The 19,927-nt window shown below is 51.2% G+C and overlaps 1 protein-coding gene across 1 annotated transcript; it reads left to right on the forward strand.

Annotated features, from left to right (window-relative positions):
- Positions 1 to 4,660: 4,660 nt before the first annotated feature.
- On the forward strand, positions 4,661 to 16,127 carry LOC121282892 (leucine-rich repeat extensin-like protein 5). The gene is made up of 2 exons (XM_041196702.1): positions 4,661 to 4,768; positions 15,651 to 16,127. The coding sequence occupies exons 1-2, from the start codon at positions 4,661 to 4,663 to the stop codon at positions 16,125 to 16,127; spliced, it is 585 nt and encodes a 194-aa protein (XP_041052636.1).
- Positions 16,128 to 19,927: the final 3,800 nt, after the last annotated feature.

A 19,927-nucleotide genomic window follows, 5' to 3' on the forward strand; every position in this document is an offset into this window, starting at 1 on the left:
TTCCTGAAGGTGCTGACTCTCACAGGGGGCAGTTCCTGAAGGTGCTGACTCTCACTGGGGGACAGTTCCTGAAGGTGCTAACTCACAGTGGGGAACAGTTCCTGAAGGTGCCGACTCTCACTAGGGGACAGTTCCTGAAGGTGCTGACACTCACTGGGGTACAGTTCCTGAAGGTGCTGACTCTCACTGGGGGACAGTTCCTGAAGGTGCTGACTCTCGCTGGGGGACAGTTCCTGAAGGTGCTGACTCTCACTTGGGGACAGTTCCTGAAGGTGCTGACTCTCACTGGGGTACAGTTCCTGAAGGTGCTGACTCTCAGTGGGGGACAGTTCCTGAAGGTGCTGACTCTCACTAGGGGACATTTCCTGAAGGTGCTGACTCTCACTGGGGGGCAGTTTCTGAAGGTGCTGACTCTCACTGGGGGACAGTTCCTGAAGGTGCTGACTCTCACTGAGGGACAGTCCCTGAAGGTGCTGACTCTCACTTGGGGACAGTTCCTGAAGTTGCTGACTCTCACTGGGGTCAGTTCCTGAAGGTGCTGACTGTCACTGAGGGACAGTCCCTGAAGGTGCTGACTCTCACTGGGGGACAGTTCCTGAAGGTGCTGACTCTCACTTGGGGACAGTTCCTGAAGGTGCTGACTCTCATTGGGGGACAGTTCCTGAAGGTGCTGACTCTCACTGGGGTTAGTTCCTGAAGGTGCTGACTGTCACTGAGGGACAGTCCCTGAAGGTGCTGACTCTCACTGGGGTACATTTCCTGAAGGTGCTGACTCTCACTGGGGGACAGTTCCTGAAGGTGCTGACGCTCACTGGGGGCGATTTTCTGAAGGTGCTGACTCTCACTGGGATTAGTTCCTGAAGGTGCTGACTCTGATTGGGGGACAGTTCCTGAAGGTGCTGACTCTCAGTGGGGGAACAGTTCCTGAAGGTGCTGACTCTCACTGGGGGACAGTTCCTGAAGGTGGTGACTCTCACTGGGGGACAGTTCCTGAAGGTGCTGACTGTCACTGAGGGACAGTCCCTGAAGGTGCTGACTCTCACTGGGGGACAGTTCCTGAAGGTGCTGACTCTCACTGGGGGACAGTTCCTGAAGGTGCTGACTCTCACTGGGGGACAGTTCCTGAAGGTGCTGACTCTCACTGGGGTTAGTTCCTGAAGGTGCTGACTCTCACTGGGGGTGCTGTCTCTCACTGGGGGACAGTTCCTGAAGGTGCTGACTCTCATTGGGGGACAGTTCCTGAAGGTGGTGACTCTCACATGGGGACAATTCCTGAAGGTGCTGACTCTCACTGGGGGACTGTTCCTGAAGGTGCTGACTCTCACTGGGGTACAGTTCCTGAAGGTGCTGACTCTCACTGGGGGACAGTTCCTGAAGGTGCTGACTCTCGCTGGGGGACAGTTCCTGAAGGTGCTGACTCTCACTTGGGGACAGTTCCTGAAGGTGCTGACTCTCACTGGGGTACAGTTCCTGAAGGTGCTGACTCTCAGTGGGGGACAGTTCCTGAAGGTGCTGACTCTCACTAGGGGACATTTCCTGAAGGTGCTGACTCTCACTGGGGGGCAGTTTCTGAAGGTGCTGACTCTCACTGGGGGACAGTTCCTGAAGGTGCTGACTCTCACTGAGGGACTGTCCCTGAAGGTGCTGACTCTCACTTGGGGACAGTTCCTGAAGTTGCTGACTCTCACTGGGGTCAGTTCCTGAAGGTGCTGACTGTCACTGAGGGACAGTCCCTGAAGGTGCTGACTCTCACTGGGGGACAGTTCCTGAAGGTGCTGACTCTCACTTGGGGACAGTTCCTGAAGGTGCTGACTCTCATTGGGGGACAGTTCCTGAAGGTGCTGACTCTCACTGGGGTTAGTTCCTGAAGGTGCTGACTGTCACTGAGGGACAGTCCCTGAAGGTGCTGACTCTCACTGGGGGACAGTTCCTGAAGGTGCTGACTCTCACTGGGGGACAGTTCCTGAAGGTGCTGACTCTCACTGGGGGACAGTTCCTGAAGGTGCTGACTCTCACTGGGGTTAGTTCCTGAAGGTGCTGACTCTCACTGGGGGACAGTCCCTTAAGGTGCTGTCTCTCACTGGGGGACAGTTCCTGAAGGTGGTGACTCTCACTGGGGGACAGTTCCTGAAGGTGGTGACTCTCACTGGGGGACAGTTCCTGAAGGTGCTGACTGTCACTGAGGGACAGTCCCTGAAGGTGCTGACTCTCACTGGGGGACAGTTCCTGAAGGTGCTGACTCTCACTGGGGGACAGTTCCTGAAGGTGCTGACTCTCACTGGGGGACAGTTCCTGAAGGTGCTGACTCTCACTGGGGTTAGTTCCTGAAGGTGCTGACTCTCACTGGGGGTGCTGTCTCTCACTGGGGGACAGTTCCTGAAGGTGGTGACTCTCACTGGGGGACAGTTCCTGAAGGTGGTGACTCTCACATGGGGACAATTCCTGAAGGTGCTGACTCTCACTGGGGGACTGTTCCTGAAGGTGCTGACTCTCACTGGGGGACAGTTCCTGAAGGTGCTGACTCTCACTGGGGGGCAGTTCCTGAAGGTGCTGACTATCACTGGGGGACAGTTCCTGAAGGTGCTGACTATCACTGGGGGACAGTTCCTGAAGGTGCTGACTCTCACTGGGGGACAGTTCCTGAAGGTGCTGACTCTCACAGGGGGACAGTTCCTGAAGGTGCTGACTCTCACTGGGGGACAGTTCCTGAAGTTGCTGACTCTCACTGGGGGACAGTTCCTGAAGGTGCTGACTCTCACTGGGGGACAGTTCCTGAAGGTGCTGACTCTCACTGGGGGGCAGTTCCTTAAGGTGCTGACTCTCACTGGGGGGCAGTTCCTGAAGGTGCTGACTCTCACTGGGGGTGCAGTTCCTGAAGGTGCTGACTCTCACTGGGGGGCAATGCTGGTCGTCACAGCTGAATTTCACCCTGCTCTCAGCTGGCACCCAAACCTATGCTTTGCATTGGAATCTACTGAACGCAGAACTGCATTTTCTCTTCCAAATCCCAGATTTGCTGATTACAATCCCAAACTGCAGCTCCCTTTCTCCCATTTCTGGGAACACAGCAGAGGCTGAGGGTTAGACCATCCACAGTCCATGTGACTCAAATACACAATGACCCCTTCCACTGGAAAAATCAAACTCTAATATTTCTGAATAACAATTCTGCGAAAGCCATGTTTGCTGAATTAACTCCCTCCACACTGTCCCCATCACACACTCTCAGGACAGGTACAGCACAGGGTTAGATACAGAGTAAATCTCCCTCTACACTGTCCCCATCAAACACATCCAGGACAGGTACAGCACGGAGTTAGATACAGAATAAAGCTCCCTCTACACTGTCCCCATCAAACACTCCCAGGACAGGCACAGCACGGGGTTAGATACAGAGTAAATCTCCCTCTACACTGTCCTCATCAAACACACCCAGGACAGGTACAGCACGGGGTTAGATACAGAGTAAAGCTCCCTCTACACTGTCCCCATCAAACACTCCCAGGACAGGTACAGCACGGTGTTAGATGCAGAGCAAAACTCCCTCTACACTGTCCCCATCAAACACTCCCAGGACAGGTACAGCACGGTGTTAGATACAGAGTAAAGCTCCCTCTACACTGTCCCCATCAAACGCTCCCAGGACAGGTACAGCACAGACTTAGATACAGAATAAAGCTCCCTCTGCTTGGCCTAAATAGCCAAGTGGTTATGGTACTGGGCTTATAACCCCAAGATCAAGAGTTCAAATCTCACAATGGCAATCTATGAAACAATATAACTTCATCTGAATAGGAACAGATGGAAACATGTTTGTACTCAAGAGTTACACTGTCCCCATCAAACACTCCCAGGGCAAGTTCAGCGTGGAGTTAGATACAAAGGAAAGCTCCCTCCACACTGTCCCCATCAAACATTCCCAGGACAGGTACAGCATGGGTTAGATACAACGCTCTGTGTTGGATTGGTTTTTGTTGCTATTATCTCATTTATTTGTCGTATTATGAGGGAGTTTTGATTTATTGTCCACTGTCAAGCTATTGGGCTGTGACAACCCAACTCATTACAGCTACAACATCCTTTGCAGTTAACAGAAGGGAGGGAACTTATCCAAACAGATGGAACTCTGGATTGAATACAAACATATTCGACTGTGTTATCCAGATGTCAGCATCGATTCAGGAAGATCTCCTTCCATCCAGCTGGAGGTTAAAGAGATGAATGGTCAGTAATTGACCAATAGTGTGAGTGAGACTTACCTCCCTGAATGTGGGTTTTGCTGGCTGGGCCAGCATTTATTGCCCATCCCTAATTACCTTTGAGAAGGTCGTGGTGAGCTGCCTTCTTGAACCGCTGCAGTCCATGTGGTGTAGGTACACTCACAGTGCTGTTGGGGAGGGAGTTCCATGATTTTGACCCAGTAACAGTGAAGGAACAGCGATTTATTTCCAAGTCAGGATGGTGAGTGACTTGGAGGGGAACTTCCAGGTGGTGGTGTTCCCATCTATCTGTTACCCTTGTCCTTCTAGATGATAGTGGCCATGGGTTTGGAAGGTGCTGTCTAAGGAGACTTGTTGAGTTGCTGCAGTGCATCTTGTAGATGGTACACACTGCTGCTACTGTGCGTTGCTGGTGGAGGGAGTGAATGTTTAAGGTCACAATGACCCACTTAGCGTTTTACCGCATGTCAGCCACGGCTTTGTGGAGGACACTCACTTTTGAACCCGAAATATCTGGGTTTGAATTCTACTTGAATACAAAATCCAAGGTGACATAACCAGTGCCAGTACCGTGGAGTGCTGCACTGTCAGTGGGTCAGTACTGAGGGAGTGCTGCACTATCGGAGGGTCAGTACTGAGTGGGTGCTGCACTGTCAGAGGGTCAGTACTGAGGGAGTGCTGCACTCTCAGAGGGTGAGTACTGAGGGAGTGCTGCACTCTCGGAGGGTCAGTACTAAGGGAGTGCTGCACTTTCAGAGGGTTAGTACTGAGGGAGTGCTGCACTGTCGGAGGGTCTGTACTGAGGGTGTGCTGCACTGTCAAAGGGTCAGTACTGAGGGAGTGCTGCACTGTCAGACGGTCAGTACTGAGGGAGCACTGCACTGTCAGAGGGTCAGTACTGAGGAAGTGCTGCACTGTCAGAAAGTCAGTACTGAGGGAGTGCTGCATTGTTGGATGGTCAGTCCATGGTGCTGTTTTTTGAATGAATCATTAACCTGGGACTGCCATTATTTCCACAAAGAGCAGGTGAGTTCTCCCTGTTATCCATTGCCAATATTTTCCCTTCATAAACATCAGAAAAATAGATTATCTGCTGTTTATCACTATGCTGTTTGTGAAACTTGCTGTGCACAAATTGGCTGCTGGATTCCTGCATAAAAACAAGCACTATGCTTCTGAAATACTTTGCAGTTTGGACATCCCGAGGTTGTGAGAGGCAATATATAAATGCAAGTGTTTCTTTTGCCTTTTGTTTCCTGTTTTTACAGCACATCATCAATGCCATTAATTTGTATTGCTAGCAGCTACCAGTGATCAAGCAGCTTTATTTCTCCAATGTCATTCACTGGCGATAATAAGGAAGGCTTAGTCTCCACTGATGTCATGTCATTATCTTTGAAGACTGAAATTCTCCGCCTTTCTCACAGGAGTTCCCGATAACAGACCCCAGCCTCACAGTCCCGGTCATTATACTCATATCAGCTCCAACCAGAATCCCAGGAAATGCAAGCTCTTTTCCAGCTGCTATCACACCGATATCTTTGCTAGTTTTTCCATTAACGGCCTAAACCCTGTCCCATTCCCACATCTCCTTAACCCTTCGAGTTCATTCAGTGTCAGAATAAAACTGGTATGAGCTTATGGATCTATCAACAACTTTCCTTTATATTACACTCTGAAGTGAGTAAAACATTCCGAGGTGCTTCGCCAGAGCTTAGACAAAATTTAACAGTGTGCAACATAAGGGAATATTAGGACAGGTCACTGTTGTAGGGTGTTGATCCCACTTCAGTAAATTTGAAGAAGTCTTTGGATTCATACTTCGGTTAACTGTAAGTCTTTATTGACACTGAGAACTATTTACAAATAAACAGTAAAGGGTACAAGCTGGGAGCTGTCTCCGTGCTTGCTGGTACACACGGCTCTGTCCAACACTCAATTGACCCTGGGTATGGAACATGTACTCTCTTACATCATGTGTTGGTGGCATTGTACTGAGTCCCACATTAACCCTATATGTGCCAAACCCTTATACTACAGTGACAAAAGCTTGGTCAGAGAGGTAGATTTTAAGGAATGTGTTAAAGGAGGAGAGAGAGGTGAAGAGGTTTATGGAAGGAATTCCAGAGCGTAGGGACCAGGCACAGCTGCCAATGGTAGAGCGATGGAAATTGGGGATGCACGAGAGGCCAGAATTGGAGGAATGCAGAGTTCTCAGAGGGTTGTGAGGCTGGAGGAGATTACAGAGATAGGGAGGGGGTGAGACCATGGCGGGATGACAATATTAACTTTGAGGTGTTGCCAGACAGGGAGCCAATGTTGGCCAGTGAGCACAGACGATGATCGGCCAACAGAACTCAATGCAAGTTAGGATTCAGGCAGCAGACGTTTGGATAAGCTGAAGTTTATAGGAGTGATGAAGATGAGAACTGACCAAGAGGGTAATGGAATAGTCAAGTCTGGGGGTAACAGATAAGAATGCACTTTTTCTCTTCTCCTCTTCTCCCCTTTCCTTCTTTCTTTGCTTCTTCTCTGTCCATCCTTTCTCACTCTTCCTCCCTTCCCTCTCCCCTCCCTCTCCTCTGCCCCCTCCCTCCCCTCTCCTACCCTCCCCTTTCCTTTCCTCCTCAATTCCCCTCTTCTCGCTCCCCTTCCCCCTCCTCCTCCCCTCTCCTCCCTCCCCTCCCCCCTCCTCCTCCCTCTCCTTCTCTACTCCTGGCCCTTGGTTTTCAGCTCATGTTGTGTAGTGAGTTTTCTGGGCATAGATCAGGTCACACAGGGATGAGGTATAACCGAGCTGTCACCAGCTGTTTGACCGCTCAGCTATGACCTGACCCAGTTCCTGCCTGGGATCCATTCCTCATGAGTGTGCTCACTCAGTGATGTATACACTTCCCTGTTAACCAGAGCAATTACAGCAGCTTCAGATGGCATGACCTTTCACTTGCCCCTTTTTAGGTGTCCTTGTGATGTTTACCGAGGTGAACGTCTCAATGGGCAAAGGGCCAATGAGGATCAAATGCAACATCTGAAGTGTTGCTGAACCAGATTAGAGATTCTCTCCCAGCAACATCCAACCCCCAACCCCCAGTTTGTGCTCAATTAACTGGACCCATTTGGTACTGGGTTAGGGAGGGGCTTGATCCCATGATTCTTGACGTACTCCCTCTCATTCCTTTGCATACTCACTTTCTAGTTTCCTCTCTCATTCCCTCTCTTTACATGACTCAGTTCTCTTATTCCCTCTTCCCTTGTCTTACTCTCCCTCTCACATTCCCTCTCAGTCCCTTCATGGTCACAGGTGAGTTACCTATTATCACAGGATAAGGATACTCGCGTATGAATGAAGCTCAAACAGGGTGGATCCTGTAATCACCTTCAAAGCCCAACCCCACCCCCCCACTCCCCACCTGTTAGAGTCCAAACTCTGTGCAGTGTGGGAACACTGCCCCCAGTGCTGGGAGGGGAATGGGGAAGCCTGTCCCCCATCCTAAACACCGAGAGAGATGGCCCCACACCTGAGAGAGACACCAGATAACCTCCCTCCAGGGACTCTCTGTAGACAAGCATTCTGTGGCCGAGGGAAATGATGACAGCATTGAGATGGAATGTGTTTTTTTGGTGAAGTGAAATATTGTGCACATGATCATTGATGCAATCACACTTCAGTACGATCAGGTCTCTCCGCATCTGCTCAAATACTTTGAACCGTCTTAAAAAGCTTTCACTTCCAAATCCTTGACTGTCAAGTGCGTGTGTCTCATGAAATCCCACCTCATTCATACACAGCCAGTCGCAGCTCAGTGGATAGCACACTCCCTCTTCACTGTGAGACGAGGACTAAGACCGACTGCAAAAATTATAGCCAATAATCCTGGCTGACAGACCAGTACAGCACTGAGGGGGTGCTGCACTGTCGGAGGGTCAGTACTGAGGGAGTGCTGCACTGTCAGAGAGCTAGCACTGAGGGAGGACCGCAATGTTGGAGGGTCAGTACTAAGGGGGTGCCGCAGTTAGGAGGGTCAGAACTGAGGGAGTGCCGCAATGTCGGAGGGCCAGTACTGAGGGGGTGCCGCACTGTCGGAGGGTCAATACTGAGGGAGTGCCGCACAGTCGGGGGTCAGTATTGAGGGGGTGCTGCACTGTCAGAGGGTCAGTACTGAAGGGGTGCTGCACTGTCGGAGAGTCAGTACTGAGGGAGTGCTGCACGTCGGAGGGACAGTACTGTGGGAGTGCTGCACTGTCGGAAGGTCAGTACTGAGTGGGTGCTGCACTGTTGGAGGGTCAGCACTGAGGGAGTGCCGCACTGTCAGAGGGCTAGCACTAAGGGAGTGCTGCACTGTCAGAGAGTCAGTACTGAGGGAGTGCTGCACTGTCGGAGGGACAGTACTGTGGGAGTGCTGCACTGTTGGAAGGTCAGTACTGAATGGGTGCTGCACTGTCGGAGGGTCAGTAATGAGGGAGTGCTGCACTGTTGGAGAGCTAGCACTGAGGGAGTACCGCAATGTCAGAGGGTCAGTACTGAGGGGGTGCCACAGTGTCGGGGGGTCAGAACTGAGGGAGTGCCGCAATGTCAGAGGGCCAGTAGTGAGGGGGTGCCACACTGTCGGAGGGTCAGTACTGAGGGAGTGCCGCACTGTCGGTGGGGTCAGTATTGAGGGGGTGCCGCACTGTCGGAGGGTCAGTACTGAAGGGGTGCAGCACTGTCGGAGGGTCAGTACTGAGGGGGTGCTGCACTGTCGGAGGGTCAATATTGAAGGGTGCTGCACTGTCGGAGAGTCAGTACTGAGGGGGTGCTGCACTGTCGGAGGGTCAGTACTGAGGGACTGCAGCACTGTCGGGGGGTCAGTACTGAGGGAGTGCTGCACTTCGGAGGGTCAGTACTGAGGGAGTGCTGCACTGTCGGAGTGTCAGTACCGAGGGAGTGCTGCACTGTCGGAGTGTCAGTACCGAGGGAGTGCTGCACTGTCGGAGGGTTACTACTGAGGGGGTGCTGCACTGTCGGAGGGTCAGTACTGAGGGACTGCTGCACTGTCGGAATGTCAGTACTGAGCCAGTGCTGCACTGTCGGAGGGTCAGTACCGAGGGAGTGCTGCACTGTCAGGGTGTCAGTATTGAGGTGGTGCTGCACTGTCGGGGGGGTCAGTACTGAGGGAGTGCTGCACTGTCAGAGAGCCAGCACTGAGCGGGTGCTGCACTGTTGGAGGGCTAGCACTGAGGGAATGCTGCAATGTCGGAGGGTCAGTACTGAGCGGGTGCTGCACTGTCGGAGGGTCAGTACTGAGTGGGTGCTGCACTGTTGGAGGGTCAGTACTGAGGGAGTGCTGCACAGTCGGAGTGTCAGTACCGAGGGAGTGCTGCACTGTCGGAGGGTCAGTACTGAGGGAGTTCTGCACTGTCGGAGGGTTAGTACTGAGGGAGTGCTGCACTGTCGGAGGGTCAGTACTGAGGGAGTGCTGTACTGTCGGAGGGTCAGCACTAAGGGAGTGCTGCACTGTTGGAGGGCTAGCACTGTGGGAGTCCTGCACTGTCAAAGGGTCAGTACTGAGGGGGTGCTGCAATGTCGGAGGGCCAGTACTGAGGGGGTGCCGCACTGTCAGGGGGTCAGTACTGAGGTGGTGCTGCACTGTCAGGGGGGTCAGCACTGAGGGAGTGCTGCACTGTCAGAGAGCCAGCACTGAGCAAGTGCTGCACTGTTGGAGGGCTAGCACTGAGGGAGTGCTGCATTGTCGGAGGTTCAGTACTGATTGAGTGCTACACACCCCAACACACACACCCTGACACACAGAGACACAACGCCAACACACACACCAACACACACACACACACGCCTCAACACACACCTACACTCCAATACATGCACATACGCCCCAACACACACACACACAGACACACACACACACAGACTCTAACACACACACACACCCCAACATACACACACACACCCCAACACACATGCACACACACACCCCAACACACTCCCCCCCTGCACACACAGACCACAACATACACACACACACACACACACACATCCATCCCCCAACACACACAAACACACGCAAACATCAAAACGCACACACATCCCGACACACACAATCATACAGAACTTGCCCTTGTGCCTTTTCCTCATTGGCTGTCCTAAGGCTGTCTCCCCTTCCCATCCCCCACAGTTGGCAGCAAGTGGTGAGGTCAAATTTCCTCATCTGTGGACAGATCAATTTTTGATCTGGAAAGAATTGGAGCCATTTGTGGAACGCTGACTGACATCAGATAAGGTGGCTGCTCACTAACTGTCTCAAACACAACCCAGAGTATCAGAGAGGGCCCAAGGAGTGTGACAAACAGGGAACGAGAGAGGGAATGACAAAGTGAAGAGGCAATAAGGAGAGGAAAGGAGAGAGTGTGAGGGACATTAGAGAGAAGGAATGATGGAGGGATTGAGAGCAGGATAACTAACATTGGCTTGAGGGTAATTTCCAGGTAGGAGGTGGACAGAGAGGTGGTGAGGTTTGGGGGATTGGGGGGTGGGGGATGGGATGGGCAGAGTGGGTGATGGGGTTTGGGGGTTCGGGGGATCAGGGGGTGTGATGGGTAGAGTGGATGATGGGGTTTGGGGGATCAGGGGAGTGGGGGTGTGATGGGCAGAGTGGGTGATGGGGTTTGTGGATCAGGGGAGTGGGGGTGGGATGGGCAGAGTGGGTGATGGGGTTTGTGGATTGGGGGAGTGGGGGTGGAAGGGCAGAGTGGGTGATGGGGTTTGGGGGATCAGGGGTGTGATGTTCAGAGTGGGTGATGAGGTTTGGGGGTTTGGGGGGTGTGATGGGCAGAGTGGGTGATGAGGTTTGAGGGATGGGGGGTGTGATGGGCAGAGTGGGTGATGAGGTTTGGGGGATGGGGGGGTGTGATGGGCAGAGTGGGTGATGAGGTTTGGGGGATGGGGGGGTGTGATGGGCAGAGTGGGTGATGAGGTTTGGGGGATGGGGGGTTGGTATAGGCAGATTGGGTGATGGGGTTTGGGGGATCGGGGGAGTGGGGGTGTGGTGGGCAGAGTGGGTGATGGGGTTTGGGGGATCGGGGGTGTGGGATGGGATGGGCAGAGTGGGTGATGGGGTTTGGGGGATCGGGGGGTGTAATGGGCAGAGTGGGTGATGGGGCTTTGGGGATCGGAGGTTGTGATGGGCAGGGTGGGTGATGGGGTTTGGGGGATCAGGGGAGTGGGGGTTGTTATGGGCAGAGTGGGTGATGGGGATGGGGGTAGTGGTTTGATTGAGGCGACTGTGGAGTGGAAGATGGACCCTGTCAATTTCTGTATAAGGAATCAAGGATTTCCAGTGAAATGTCTGGTGAATATTTGACCAGTCAAGAATGGCACCAAAACTATTGAAATGAGACCAGTAAAAGTTAGTTAGACTTCACTGGGAGATCCCACTGGTAGACCCCATTCAGTGACCCCAATGGGAGATCCCAATGGAAGATCCCACTTGGAGATCCACTGGGAGATCCCACTGGTAGACCCCATGCAGTGACCCCACTGGGAGATCACACTGGAAGATCCCGCTTGGAGATCCACAGAGACCACTGTGCATTGTTCTGGTCCCCATGGAGGGGATATCATGGCACTGGAGAATGTGCACCACAGATTCAAGAGGATGAGTCCAGAACTGAGAGGTTATAACTACCAGGAAAGAGTGAACAGGCTGGAACTCTTTTCAATAGAAAAAAGAAGCTGAGGCGTAACAGATTTTAAGATTACAGAAGGGGGGAGGGCAGGATATGCGTTGTGTGAGGATCACAACTGGACACTGTCTCACCCAATCACATTCATTAGCAGGGTAGAGAGAGGGTGGGGCAGGGTGGTAAAGGGTTGAGGGAGTGGTGTTGCGTGAGGGTGAGGGGCTGGGGAATTGAGTGAGGGGGTGGGGGTATATGTTGTTGAGGAGAAGTGGGGGGGGTGTCGGGGTGGAGAGGGGTGTTGGGTGTGGAGAAGATGGGATGGGTGAGGGGGTGGGAAGGGTGGGGGGGTAGGGTGTTGGTTGAAGGGAAGTGGGGCTGAGGTGGGGGTGTTGGTGCAGGAAGTAGGGGTTGGGGTGTTGTGTTCGTTAGGGTGCTGATTGGGGGTTTGGGGGTGGGGGTGGGGGAGGGCTGCAAGGTGGGGTAGGGGTGTCATTGAATAGTGGCCAGTAGTTGGGTTTCTTCCACTGGCAGAGGAAGAGTTAAAGATGGAGAACTCTGCCTGTGTTTCAGTATCAGGTGCCTGTGTAACTGCAGCTGCATTGCTCCCAGAATAATGGAATCTAATCTGTGTGACTAGAGAGACTAAATGTTATTAATGTACAATTATTTTCTGATTTCTTAATCAGTCAAAGTTTCCAAGTTTCAGTTTTTGGTTGGAGTAGGGGTTTTGAAGGGGGGCAAGGAGATGATGTAATTTACTCGATTGGAATTCTGACCCCTGACCTCTCTTCCTAGCACTGACATTTCTCTAGGAAAAGGTCATCAAGTTACATTTTTCCTAATGTAAGGAACATATCTTTTCATTTTCTGTTGGATTGTGGATTAAATTACAATGTCCGCAGGCTGAAAGACATGTCCACTGGAACAGGATGAGAGATATATACAATGTTGCAGTCCTGGAACAGATTGTGCCATAAAAGACAGGATGGTGCCAGAAAGGAGTCCTGGACCAAGGAAGCTGCCTGACAATAACATTTTAGTTGGCTCCTGTGATGGGTGTAGTCCCACAGGGGTCTGTACTGGGGCCTCAGCTTTTTATGATTTACATCAATGACTTAGATGAGGAGAGTGAAGAAATGGTAGCTACATTTGCAGACGACACAAAGATATGTAGTTAAGTAGGCTGTGAAGAGGACATGAGGAGGTTGCAGATAGATATAGATAGGTTGAGTGAGTGGGCAAAAATCTGGCAAATGGAGTTTAAAGTGGGAAAATGTGAAGCTGTTCACTTTGGCAGGAAGAACAAAAAAACAGAGTATTTAAATGGAGAACAGCTGCATAATTCGGAAGTGCAGAGGGATCTAGGTGTTCTAGTATATGAGCCACAAAAAGTTAGTATGCAGGTACAGCAAGTAATTAAGGTGGCTAATGGAATGCTATCCTTTGTTATAAGAGGGATTGAACATAAAAGTAAGGATGTTATGCTTCAGTTATACAGGACATTGGTGAGACCGCACCTCGAATATTGTGTGCAGTTTTGACCTCCTTATTTAAGGAAGCAGGTAAATGCATTGGAGGCAGTTCAGAAGAGGTTTACTAGATTGATACCTGGAATGAGTGGGTTGTCTTATGAGAAAAGGATGGACAGACTGGGCTTGTTTCCAATGGAGTTTAGAAGAGTAAGGGGTGATTTGATTGAAGTATACAAGATCCTGAACGGTCTTGACAAGCTGGATGTGGAAAGGATGTTTCCTCTTGTGGGTGAGTCCAGAATTAGGGGACATTGTTTTAAAATTAGGGGTTGCCCTTTTAGGACAAAGATGAGGAAGTTTTTTCTCTCAGAGGGTTGTGCGGCTTTGGAACTCTGCCTCAGAAAATGGTGGAGGTGGGTAATTGAATATTTTTAAGACAGAGGTAGATAGATTCTTGTTAGGCAAGGGAATCAAAGGTTATCGGAGTTAGATGGGAACGTGGAAATCGTAACACAAGAAGATCAGCCATGATCTTATTGAATGGTGGAGCAGGCTTGAGAGGCCAAATGGTCTACTCCTGTTCCTATTCCTTATGTTCTTAAGTGACCACGGTTTGTGTGAAGAGCAAGGCAGCCGAATAGCTCCTAGCATGTAAGGAACAAGACCTAAAACCTCTCTCTTCTGTGTGTGGAAGATTACAGTAATTCCACAATAATGGCTGTTTTTTTTCCCTTCATATCTCCATAACCTGCTCTCTCTGAAAACCCCTGTCATGAGGCAAAGGAGAAAATCACTGTCAGAGGCATTGAAAGGCAAGTGCTTAACCAGTGAACTAAATACCGAAAGTGCTGGATGACTACCTTGTATCATCAACAAGAACTGAAAGGAATTTGGCAGACATTGATCAAAATCAACCCATCGAATCCTGTTCTCTGGAATTGGTGCTATTGAACTGTGTTATCCCACCCTTAAGATCCATGTTTTTGTGTGTCTTATGTGTCTTGTATGTATGTGTTTGGGGATTTAAGAAAGGGATAGAGTTTAGGTTATGGAGTTAGCAATTAGCAGTTCATATTTCTTTCTTTTGCCACTGGTTAACAACAGCTTGTTCAATAAACAGTTATTTACTTATTAAGTTTACAATCTGGTGCTCGTATTCTGTTAGCCTAAATGAGACAGCTAGGTAGAATTGGGACAATCTGGTAGGTTGATCAATTGTTTTCATATTTGTCATGGCTCGGGGAGCAGTGGGGCTTGATATTACAGCGCACTATCCCCAGTGAGTCCTGACACTTATTCCTCATTCACCTTGGCAAGATACATGGACAGTGTCCAGATCACCCAACTGTTCCTGCCCCAGCTCATGCAAACAGTCCCACTTCACTTCTTAGTTATCAGCCATCATTTGGTGGAAGTCTTTGTCTCTCCATCTTTTTCAATGCAGTCAGAGATTGTGGGTTTGAAGATCATTCCACAAACTTGAGTACAAACATCCAAGCTGATATTCCCAGTGCAGTTCTGAGGCAGTATGCACTGCCAGGAGGTCAGTACTGAGGGAGAACTGCAATGTTGGAGGGTCAGTATTAAGGGTGTGCTGCACTGTCGGAGGGTCAGTACTGAGGGAGCGCTACACTGTCGGAGGGTCAGTACTGAGGGAGAGCTGCACTGTCAGAGAGTCGGTAATGAGGGAGCGCTGCATTGTCGGAGGGTCAGTATCGAGGGTGTGCTGCACTGTCGGAGGGTCAGTATTGAGGGAGTCCTGCACTGTTGGAGAGTCCGGATTGAGGGAGCCATGCACTATAGTAGTGTGATTACTGACATAGTGTTGCACTGTCAGAGGTGCCATCTTTCTCACAAAATGTTCAAATCATGCCCCATTTGCTCTCTCAGGTGGATGCAAAAGATTTCTTTACCACTATTGGGAAAAGAGCAGGGGGAAAATATTTATCCCTCAGCTAATGTCACTAAAACAGTTGATCCAGCCATTATTTTATCGAAACTTGTGGAATCCTCCTGTGTGAAAATTGGCTGCTCTGCTTCCTATATTATAACAATAACTGCGCTAAAGAAGTTCATCATTGGCTATATAGAGTTTTGGCAGGTCCTGAGATTGTGAAAGGTGCTGTAAAGATTCACGTTTTTCTTATCTGGTTGACCTCTAGCTCTTGTGTAGGCCTAGCTCACACGCCTGCAGTCAACTGGCTGTTTGTCCCTGTGCCAGGCCTGGTCCCACCAAACTCTGCCAGCCAATCAGAAACCAATTTCCGAAAGCAGCTGAAAACAGGCACTAGGCTCCCAGATTCACATCAACTCCACATACAACCTCATCACCAGCCAAGCCTCAGGCCTCACCAGGCCCAACCCCATCACCAGCCAAGCCTCAGGCCTCACCAGGCCCAACCCCATCACCAGCCAAGCCTCAGGCCTCACCAGGCCCAATCCCATCACCAGCCAAGCCTCAGGCCTCACAAGGCCCAACCCCATCACCAGCCAAGCCTCAGGCCTCACCAGGCCCAACCCCATCACCAGCCAAGCCTCAGGCCTCACCAGTCCAACCCCATCACCAGCCAAGCCCCAGGCCTCACCAGGCCCAATCCCATCACCAGCCAAATCCCAGGCCTCACCAGGCCCAATCCCATCACCAGCCAAATCCCAGGCCTCACCAGGCCCAACCCCATCACCAACCAAACCCCAGGCCTCACCAGGTCCAACTCCATCACCAGGCCTAACCCCACACCTCACTATTGTCAACCCCAGTTAGGCATGATCTAGAGGGGTTACAGAGCAACTCAAGCAACATGGTGGGCAATGCCCATGCCCTTGACAAAAGCGGCCTCTGTGCCATCAGATTTTTCAATGTCTTGTCACTTCTGCACGCAAGTGGGGCACCTTGTCTTGAAAGGTGGGTTGAAACTGGACTGGGGTTGGATGGGGAGCAGGGGTCCAGGGAATCCTGAACCCCTACCCTGCCCCCAACAACAGGGTCACTTTGAGCAAGTGAGGAGAGTGGCTAACAAACAGGAAGCTGGGAGCTGTGAGCTGAATTGCAGTATGACTTATATTGAAAAATTCTTTGAAATGCCATAAATAATACAGGATAAAAACATGCAAATATGTAACAATTATGTAGCAACAAAATTAGCCAAAAAATTCATCAGGTAACAGTAAGTGTTGAACAGGGGATTAAAAGAAAGGTGAAATAGAATTGTATTAAAATTAGAAACCAACACACCATTCCTACATTGCACTGAGAGGCACAGCGAGTTCTTGGAGCTGAGCCTGGGACACGGGGCAGTGGCCAGTACCCAGAGAGCTGAGTGGAGCAAGAGAAGGTGACTACACTCCATATGCATCAACATCTTGCATTACATAGCGCCCTTAACATAGTAAATCACCCCAAAGCTCCTGACAAGCATTGAATTAGACAAAAATTAATATTGAGCCCACATAAGGGAGATATTCGGACAGCAGCAGCAGTATGTACCATCTACAGTTGCACTGCAGGAACTCAACAAGGCTCCTCCAACAGCACCTTCCAAACCCATGATCACTACCATCTAGAAGGACAAGGGCAGCAGGTAGATGGGAACACCACCACCTAGAAGTTCCCCTCCAAGTCACTCACCATCCTGACTTGGAAATACATTGCCGTTCCTTCACTGTCGCTGGGTCAAAATCCTGAAACTCCCTCCCTAACAGCACTGTGGGTGAACCTACACCACATGGACTGCAGCGGTTCAAGAAGGCAGCTCACCACCACCTTCTCAAGGGCAATTAGGGCAGGCAATAAATGATGGCCCAGCTAGCGATGCCCATATCCCATGAATAAATAAAAAAAGGTTAGCAAGAGCTTGGTTAAAGCTTTTAGGAGAGAGAAAGAGAGAGAGTGAGACGAACAGAGCTGTCTATCAGCTGGCAGTGTGTTTGAGTTAAAGAGTCTGCTTTGTTCCACACAGTAAGCAGCCTCTGATCCAAATTCATGATAAAACATTTGTATCCACAGACAATTTGTCAGGTTGCTGTTGTTAAAGCCCTGAGTCCGTTCACACACACTAGATATTAACGTGTGTCCTGTTGCAGAGCCTGAAATCACCAGTCCACTGTTCCAAAATCGCACACGGCTTTTCCTCTCCTGTTCCCACCTTATATGTCAATCTCTCTGCTCATGGTGGGTAAACTCGGAATCAAGGTAGTTAACAGAGAATCTTGTTCCATCTTGATCCTTCCCAAACACAACCAGGTGATGTGCTCACTTACAGCCTGCAGCCAGGTGCACTCAGCTACATCCAACGGGTAACTCAGTTCCATGTTACCTACATTTCCTTTCCTCGGCGGGGTAGTGTGTTTGATGTCCCTTGGCCAGGAATGGGTAACTTAAACACAGTTACCTCATTGAGTGGAAATGTATGCGAATCTATTTGAATTATGTACAATATAACCACACCCCAGTGAGAGTCAGTGTGTGTGGGACCCGTAACCCAGTGAGAGTCAGTGTGTGTGGGACCTGTACCCCAGGGAGAGTCAGTGTGTGGGGACCCGTACCCCAGTGAGTGTCAGTGTGTGCGGAACCCGTACCTCAGTGAGAGTCAGTGTGTGTGGAACCTGTACCCCAGTGAGAGTCAGTGTGTGTAGGACCTATACCCCAGTGAGAGTCAGCGTGTGTGTGGGACCCATACCCCAGTGAGAGTAGTGTGTGTGGGACCCGTACCCCAGTGAAAGTCAGTGTGTGTGGAGCCCGTACTCCAGTGAGAGTCAATGTGTGTGGGACCCGTACCCCAGTGAGAGTCAGTGTGTGTGGGACCTGTACCCCAGTGAGAGTCAGTGTGTGTGGGACCTATACCCCAGTGAGAGTCAGTGTGTGTGGGACCTATACCCCAGTGAGAGTCAGTGTGTGTGGAACCTGTACCCCAGTGAGAGTCAGTGTGTGTGGAACCCGTACCCCAGTGAGAGTCAGTGTGTGTGGGACCCGTACCCCAGTGAGAGTCAGTGTGTGTGGGACCCGTACCCCAGTGAGAGTCAGTGTGTATGGGACCCGTACCCCAGTGAGAGTCAGTGTGTGTGGAACCCGTACCCCAGTGAGAGTCATTGGGCAGGATATTCCCCTCGTTGTGTGGGCTCAGCCAGGGTGGGCTGATGTGGTCAGGAAGCCGTCTGCAGACCACGATCGGGGCCGCACCGCGATTTCACCCTGACAAACCAATAGAGGCCGGCCAGCGTGAAACATGGCTCATCACTGGCCGGGAAGGACCAAGTGGGGACAGGGGCCTGTTGGCTGCTGGGTCCAATGGCAACCTGGAGACCGGTTTTAAAACAGCCCAGGCAGCCTCAGAAAGGCTGACAGGGAAGGGCATCAGTCTGCCGTTGTAAAGATGGGCTCAAGTGTGGCAGCAAACGCCAGGTGGGAGGGCAGGTTGGGTGGGCACTTGGCCCCCCAGTTCTTCCAACGAATGACTCACTGCCCTCCTGGAGGGAGTGGCTGCCAGAAGCCACACCCATGTCCCCAGAGATGGGAGGAGGGGGCCACCGCACCTCACAAAGAAAGCCTGGGAGGAAGTGGCAGCCCGGGCGAGCACCCACGACGTTATGTAGTACACCTGGGTCAAGTGCCAGGAGCGCTTCAATGACCTGATGTGCTCAGGAAGGGTGAGTATCGGCATGGGTCAGTGTGTTGAAGTGTTAAGGGCTGGCCATTCCCCTGTGGAGCACTGGTGTGTTGGAGTCTGAGTGCCAACTGTCAATCACACCGGCACTGGCCAAGGACGTGAGCCCTGGCTGCTTGGACTGAGTGCCTTGTAGCTCAAGGGCCACAACTCAGATGTGCCCTGGGAGGTGTTCTTTAGGTAGGGTTGGCCAGGCTGCAATGACGCTGCAGGTAGAGAGTGTCCTTTCAGAACACATCCCATAACAATATTGAGTATTGAGAGGTGGCGGATTGGCGGAGGGTCCCTTCACCTCCTCATCCTCTCCTGGTACAAGCAGGAGGCCTTGGAGCTCAAGAGGTGCCACGCACATCAGTCAACTGGCCGCAGTGAGGCTGGGGTGTCAGATGAAGGAAAGACTGCAGCGCACAGAGGTGAGAGTTTCAGATTGTGCAACCATTCAAGTGTAGTCTCTTCATTGATGTGAGCCTTGAACTTGGAGTCCCCATTGATTATTGAAAAATGAGGGCACCATGATGCAGATCTCCATTGTCTCACCAGGATACCTGGCATGCACAGTGACAGTGTGATGACTATAACTAATGACATGTCCTTCTTCTCCCTTTTAGGTTCTCTTCTGTCTAATGGACGACTCCAGAGGCTCATCATCTGCCTTCGACTGAGCATCGTCCTGATCCCCAGCAGTCCTCTGACTGACTGTGCCCTGGGCATTCTCTGACTCCGCCTGTACCTTAAGCGAGTGTGGAATGCCCTCACCAATGTACACCAACACTCTAGTCACTGAAGTAATTCTCTCTCCGGACCCTGAAGAGCCACCCTTGACCTCAGAGGACCACCATGCTGCCCCAGCACCTTTGTCACACCCACTCTCTGAACCAGGCACCAGAGCAGATACCAGCAC

This window comes from Carcharodon carcharias, chromosome 10, assembly GCF_017639515.1.
Source record: "Carcharodon carcharias isolate sCarCar2 chromosome 10, sCarCar2.pri, whole genome shotgun sequence".
NCBI lineage: Eukaryota > Metazoa > Chordata > Chondrichthyes > Lamniformes > Lamnidae > Carcharodon > Carcharodon carcharias.